At 36.1% G+C, this 7,564-nt stretch overlaps 1 protein-coding gene across 1 annotated transcript; it reads right to left on the reverse strand.

Moving 5' to 3' along the window:
- Positions 1 to 3,726: 3,726 nt before the first annotated feature.
- On the reverse strand, positions 3,727 to 7,010 carry LOC106779781 (calmodulin-binding receptor kinase CaMRLK). Its single transcript, XM_014667975.2, has 2 exons — positions 5,255 to 7,010; positions 3,727 to 4,596 (listed from the first exon to the last, which is right to left on the reverse strand). Exons 1-2 carry the CDS (start codon positions 6,645 to 6,647, stop codon positions 3,965 to 3,967), a joined length of 2,025 nt encoding a protein of 674 aa, XP_014523461.1. The 5' UTR covers positions 6,648 to 7,010; the 3' UTR covers positions 3,727 to 3,964.
- Between the last annotated feature and the right edge of the window lie 554 nt (positions 7,011 to 7,564).

Genomic DNA, 7,564 nt, shown 5'->3' on the forward strand with positions numbered 1-7,564 from the left:
TATTTTAAAAAAAATGTAATTAAATGGGCTAGTGAGCCAACCCGTTTACCCACCAACCCGTGGTGGGTCGGGCTGGGTTCAAGTTTTTCTGGCTCGCTAATAAATGAGCCGGGTTGGGTTGACTCACTAAGTGACCAACCCGTGGTGGGCCGGGCCGGGTCGAGCCGGGTTACCCGTTTTGACAGCTCTAGTTTCAGAAAATGATTTTGAATAGGTTTTCCAAAAGGAAACTTCTAATAAAAAATATTAGAAATCTAACTTTTCCAAAATTAAAATATTTTTTTACTGAAAAATATCACATTATTCGTGTTAAATTATTTAACGTTGTAATAACTTACTTACATATTTATTTTAGTAAATATATTTGCTTTTACCGTATTCAGTAACATTGATTCTTCGAGAACATGTGCAAGAAACCTGAGTCATCATCAAGCATGTTCAGTGGCTCAGCTCAAACTTTAATGTGAAAAAAAATTGAATAAAGTGGTTTTTATGGTTCTGCTACATGTATGCCTTCCAGTTAAAGAATTCAGACCAATTTGAGTTAGTGTTATGTAACCTTTATTCAGAGTCATTGGATTTAACAATGTTGCAGTGCCCACTTCCAAAACTTAAAGATGATTTGACGTTAGAGTTTTAAATTCATGTTTTGAATGTAAAAAGTAAAATTATTGAAAATAGTTTTAATTTCAATGTGAATCATAACACGTATAATTTATAATTTTGATCCGATTTGAAAGAGAAACCTACACTGAGGTGTTGGAATTGGCACTTAAAAGATGACAGATGAAGAAAGCAAATCTGATCTTTGTGGAACTACTTTATTCTGGTGATAAGCTCATAGAAAAGCAACTCTGTCCTATGATTCATCAAGGTAATGTAAAATTCTCAGAACGAGTCAGATTGTGTAGGTATTTGGAAACATGTACATGTGTATATATAAAGAAAAAGGCAAAAGAAATCTATAACTGAACTTCACTTTAATGTGTCAGCCAATGGTGTATCTTTCGTAAAAAAAACTCAGACATTGGTATGTCTTTTAAAAAGATGGAATCTTGTTTTTGTGATTCATTAAAACAGTTGCAGAAACACATCAGTTAAAGAGTTATCAAATATTATAATTGGTGTCACTTTTTGAATGAGTATCATGTATTGTTTGATTGTATTCTTCAACATCGTATTTAAAACATTGTACATTGAAACGTTCATGAAATTGCTCTTATGTTTCTCTTCTGTAATCTGCCGGCATAAACATCTGTTACGAATTGAGTTAAGGTAAATGATAATGGATGGTGAAATTCAACGTTTAAGTCTGATTCATTTTTATAAAACTAATTTATAAGATAAAAATTACATCTCAATTATATATTATATATAACCTAGTTTTTTTATATGGTACGATCTCCAATATCGTCAAAGAAATTTTTTGAATACCACTTCCAGTTGCAAGGAAAAGAACATTACAAAGACAACAAAGCTAAAAAGTAGTAAAGTAAACACAAGAGTACGAAGGAGGTCACGACACAGCAGCGAAGTGTAACTGGTTGTTTTCCATATATGAAGCACTTCGTACCTTTTCAAACATGCATGTCAATTCCTTTTATGTTCTGTTTCATTTCTTGAAAAATAAATGGGAGCAAATTTGAGAAAAAAAGAAATAGAAAAGGGAGTATATAAATAAAAAGGAAGAAGAATAATTAATCTTGTTTGGTCGAACAAAGTTTAAAATTAATTTTGTATATGCTTTAAATAATATAAGAAACGGGTAGATTGATAAAATTGATATTTTGTTTCCTTACATTTAGCTTTACCGAAGAGGTAGAATTCTTTTTAGGGGTCTTTACGTGCGATTTCCCTCTGTGTCAGTGTAGTGGCTGATGATGGAAGAAAAAGAACATATATAGAAAGAAGAACAAAGTCTCTTTATTATTAGCTTCTATGAGAGTTGTTTTTATATTATTTGCACATAATCAATTTTAATGATCCATGAGTCATCAAAAGTTCTCACAGTATTAATTACGTACACAAAGTTTTATATAATTTTACCTCTATATGTGACCGTTAATTAAAAAAAATTAAGACTGTCTTCATTTTAGAAGATGAATATGAAAAAGAATGTTTTTTAGAAGATTTGAGGTAATTAAGAGTGAAATTGAAAATAAAGTTTCTAAAAATTAGTATAGGATTTGAGTAATGTAACAGATAAAAAAAATGTTTAATAGGTAAAAGTTAAAATTATCAAAATATTCTTAATAGTATAAATAATAAAAAATGATAATTGTAAATATTATATATATTTGTAAAAATTATTATAAGTAGAGAAAAAAATCAAAATTAATTTTTAACATGAAAATAATAATAATAATAATAATAATAATAATTATTATTATTATTATTATTATGATTATTATTATTTATTATTATTATTAGTATTAGTATTATTATTAATATTATTGTTTGTTATTATTATTAAAACTAGGAAAATAAATCACCTAATGCATGGATTAAACAACACAAAACAGTATCATGTATGGTTCCATAGCTTCTGGTATGTGTATGGAATCAGTTACATGCTTATCAGAATTGAATATATGTTTATTGGTTTTCGATTACAAAAGTGATTTGCTTTCAATCATCGTTCATAAAATCAAGAAGCAAATCTCCTTTTTCCGCAATTTCACATTGGACAATGATAGTGGAGGCTAATATTGTAAAAAGTTTCTTTTCTCCGCAAATATACTTTCTTCATATTTTCACTTGATCCCGCAAATTTGCCTCTTCATTTCCTCTTAAATCATTACATCAAAGTCTTTCAGATTCTATTTCAAGAGTAAATTAATTGAAGCAAACACAACCTAAATCATTATATAATACACCCTTTTCGATATTATACAACAAGAAATACATAAAAAAAATAAATTAATTTAAAAACAATCAAGTCTTTTATCTTATTATTTAGCATTGAAATGGAACATAGTTTGATCATTACCGGTTATAAGCACAATCTTCTTATAAATAAGTTAAATATATTTGAACACATAATATACTAGAAGAACATCTTCCAAATGTTTAGTTAGATTATCATTAGTTAATAACTAACCAAAGTAATACTAAGATGCTAGATGACAATAGGTAAAATATCTTATTAGGATTATTTGATGTCATATTCTTGATAATTGATGGTTATTATACAATGGTTCTTGATAATCTGAAGCTTTATTTGCTCACCATTCAAACAAAAAAGCAAGTTGTTAATTAGTTTACAATTTGATGGTTCAGCAATTGGTTAGCATGACGTTAGATGGTAGGTGAGAATAATTGATAAATTTATTAACTTTATATATTGATTATCTTAAAAATCATAACATTAATGATATTTAATTGATTGACCACGTAATTTTCCAATTACGTTCATGCATGAATGGCCATAATAAATGTCAGGAAAGGCTGTCCTGCCATACAATTTTCCATAAGAAATCATTGAAAACGAAAACTGATGCCCTATGGTAACTCCTTGGACAATGACCAGCACCCTCGTATTGACAAATCAAGAATGAAAGCGTTTCTACGTATGGTATGGTCCCCTTCAAAAACACGTAACTAACCAAAACCACCCTTCGCTTCCGTCTGCTAAAAGGATATTCCTAATCTAAGCTAAAGATAAATAAATGAACAACAGAATAAAGCAAAAAGAAAAGAAACAAACTCAAAGAGGGTAAGACAAAATAAAATAAAATAAAAAAGTAAAAAATATGTATATTTTAAAAGTGAAGATAGCACATAAAGAAAAGAAGAAAACGAATAAATTATGGAAACTCCTGAGTGGGATTCCCTGCTCCCCAGAAAAAAAGACTAAACTACTCTCTCCGCTTCCCCTTCAAATGCCCATCTTTTTGTCCTTTTCAACTTTTTCTTTTCGCCCAAAAATTAAATAAAATAAATTTAGGGTTGACGAGTCAACTCGTCACGAGTTGCTCTGTTGATGAGGACGAATGTCTATCAGCAAACCCAAAACCTGCTGCATTGTGGGCCTCTTCCTAGGCTCTTCCGCCGTACACAAAAACGCCACGCGGAGACTCTCCACCATCTCACTCACTAGTGAGTCACCCCCGACCAGGAGCCTTTCGTCCAGAATCCTAACACCCTGTCCCTCCCTCACCGCCTTTCTCACCGCTGCCACCTTCTCCGCCGTGCTTTCCTTCCCCGTTAGGAGCTCCATCAGCGCCGCCCCGAAGCAGTACACATCTGCCTCCGTGCCTCCGTTCGGGTTCCGGTCGTGTCGCAACCCAAAATCGGAGATCCGGGGCTCAAAATCGTCCGCGAGTAAAATGTTGGAGGTGACGAAGTGGCCGTGTACGACGGGCTTCGAACGCGCGTGGTGCAGGTACGCGAGACCACGCGCTATCCCAACCGCAATACGATGTCGTGTCAGCCACCCCATCTTTTCAGGAGACCCGTCGTCCACGGCGCCGTTTTGAATCTCCCACGTGTCGCCTGTCCAATCCTCTACATTGGTGTCCCCTGTTGGAAGCTCGTGTAGCCACCTTCCAAGGTCGCCGTTAGCCATATACTCGTACAGTACCAGTTTCTCCTTGCCTGAAAATTTCACCAAAATAATAATAAATATAACTATTTAATTAAAAAATAAATATACTTAACATTTGTTTTGTGGGGCTTTTATATATAGAATACTTAAATTTCTTCTAAAGTATGCAAAAATGATAATAATAACTATTATTCTAAATTGAAAAGGAATGGGTACTAATGTGTGCTAGTACTATAACGGGTAGCTTGACATCTCCCTTTCCCTTATAAATTATCTCATGTTCTCTCAGCTAGATAAGAAACAAACTAAAATTTGGCGAGCTCTTGAAACGTGGATTCAAACTAAAAATTCAGCTCAAACTTAATGGTCCATTGAAACAACACAATCTAATTTAGACGATGACAACAAGAAAAAGTTTATGGTAAGTACATTACGAATGGGGCAATTGTGGGAACTCAAAATTTAAACCTGCGGAAAAAAGTACAGTGCGCACGAATTACCACGCGCAATCATAACCAGAGACGATAGATTTTATATTTGGAAGAGAAAGAAAGGAAAGAATGACACAACAGAAGGCAACATGTTATGGAACAGAACAGACAAAGACATTAGAAAATTAAAACCCGTGAAAGCCATTAATGAGCGCAGAGCCACGAAAATTTAAAAAGAAAACATTTTGAAACGGAGTGTGGGGTACGGCACGCTTACCAGCAATGCAGTAACCGGAGAGGGGCAACAAGTTGGGGTGCTTCAGTCTTGAGAGGTCAACGAACGTGGCGACCGATTCATCAGGATCAACGTCTCTGGCGTGTTCCAGGACCTTGATTGCCACGTGGAGCTCCCCCGGCAGCACGGCTCTGTAAACGGGCCCAAACCTTCCCTCCGCGAGCAGCGAGTCTTTCCCGAAGTGTGACGTGGCAACAATGAGGTCCTTGAAAGTAAGGTTCATCAACGGCTTCTCGAACATCACCACCGCCGCAGAAGACGGTTCCTTCAGGTCAGCCACCCACGTTGACCCCGATTCAGTCTCGAAAGCAAACGGCCCTGATTTCTCCACTCTGCTAGTCACCACGTTCATACCATGTGGAACCGGCATGGAAATCGCCCACTTGCTCCTCTTGGCGCGTTGCTTCCTCTTCCTAATAACAATGCGGAGTACCCAAATGGACAACAGAATTAGGACAACTGCTGATCCCGCAGACGACGCTGCAGCAATCAGCCTTTTGGATTTTCGCTTATGTTGTTTCTTGTGGGTGGATTGCGCTGAGTTTTTACTGGTGTTGGACGTTTTGGACGCGGTGCTGTCGTAGGTGAAGTTGTTGCCAGCGTGGATAAAAGCTGATTTGCCGAAATTGTTGAACTTGGTTAGGCTAGTTGATGAGGTGAAGTTGTTATAAGAGATGTTGAGGAATTCGAGGGTGGCCAGTGGAGGGAAATCAAAAGGGAAATTTCCCGTGAAGGTGTTGTTGGATAAGTCCAAGTAGCGAAGTGAGTGAAGAGAGGAAACTGGTTTTACGTCGCTTTGGAGATTACAGCATGAGAGATCGAGGTGTTGAAGCTTGGAGAGGTTTTGGAGTCCGGAGGGGAGTGTTCGCAGGTTGTTGTTGGAAAGGTCGAGGATTTTAAGGTTCTGGAAGGCAGAAAGTTGGATTGAATTGGTGAACCTGTTGTGGGAGAGATTGAGCGTTTGAATGGATGAAATTGAAAACGAGGAGTTTTGTGTTGTGGGTTTGGAGGAGTGGAAAATAATGCTCCCTCCGAACCTGTTACCGGAGAGGTTTATTTCCAATAAGGATGAAGTTGACCAGAACCAGCTTGGGACGTGGCCCTGTAAAGAATTACCCGAGAGATCGAAAACCTGGAGGTTGGACATGTTCCTGAGGTAGCCCCAGGAGATTGTGCCAGTGAGGTTTTGGGATGGAAGTACTATTCTGGTGATGTGAGCTTGTGAACAGTTGGTTTGAAACCAGGAGTAAGCGTTGAAGCCAGAGACTGATTTGAAAGCCTTTGACACCAAAACGTTCTCTTCTTCACTGCTGCATGAAGATTCCACCAGAGCAAATAGCGATATGAAAATCAAGAATCTGCAAAGGGGCTTCATTTTGCGTCACTGTTTCGATGTTCCTGTTCTAGCTAGAAAGAAAGGAAAAAGAAAAAACAGAGCTTGGTTTGTTGCTTGCTCCAATGTTGTAAAGGTTCGCGGCTAGTGGATATAGTGGGAAGGAAGTAGCAGCGTCATGTTTTAAAGGAGAGTTAAGGGCGATTGAACATGACTTGGAAGGTGAAATTTGACAGATAATATAATTTAACGGAAGTTGAAAAGAGAGAGGGATGGATTGTCTTTTAAAAACTAAAAATATTGCGATTTTTTTTTTTTTTAAGTTTTTGGTGCCATGACGTAATTGGCGAGCGTGAAGTTCTAAGATTTAAGGGGACAAAGCTGCTATGGAATATGGGATGTTTTGTTGTTGGGTATGGTTTGATTGAGAATTGATAAGAATGTAAAATTGAAATTTTGATCTTCAATCTAAAAGAGAGTTTTGAAGATGACTTGGGTTTGGTTTGAAACTAATGGGAAGCCATATTCCTGACTTTTTCTCACAAATGACATGTCGAAACCAAGAGTTGACAATACTTGGCACCATGTTAGCCAGCCTCATGTAACGTAAAATCAAATTATTTGATGTTTTAGTATGTACCTATAGTTTAGTAGTGCCTCCATTAATCAGAGTAATCAGCACAGAATAATTATAGTTTGATACAATGATTCATCTTTCCGAGAAACCATGAGTGACTTGTCTGTTTGGACACATAAGAAAAATAGATAAATAAAACTGCATTGGCTGCAATAGATTGTGTATGGAGAAGGGTCAAACAGCAATTGCAACTATTCTCTAAAACAAAAGTCACATGCAAATACTAGATTACAAAAGACTTGACTCAATAATTCTGGGTCTTCCACTAAATTAGTACTCACCTCAGTTACGAAAGCTTTTTGGTCCCTCAATTAGTGATTTT

The sequence above is a fragment of the Vigna radiata genome, unplaced genomic scaffold (assembly GCF_000741045.1).
Source record: "Vigna radiata var. radiata cultivar VC1973A unplaced genomic scaffold, Vradiata_ver6 scaffold_161, whole genome shotgun sequence".
In the NCBI taxonomy this organism is placed as follows: Eukaryota; Viridiplantae; Streptophyta; class Magnoliopsida; order Fabales; family Fabaceae; genus Vigna; species Vigna radiata.

Bases quoted from the DNA above. Each gene is read 5' to 3' on its own strand.
- LOC106779781 (XM_014667975.2), bottom strand. From the start codon at position 6,647: ATGAAGCCCCTTTGCAGATTCTTGATTTTCATATCGCTATTTGCTCTG. The intron at 4,597-5,254 runs GTAAGCGTGCCG...TGAAATTTTCAG, and splicing joins CTCCGGTTACTGCATTGCTG to GCAAGGAGAAACTGGTACTG.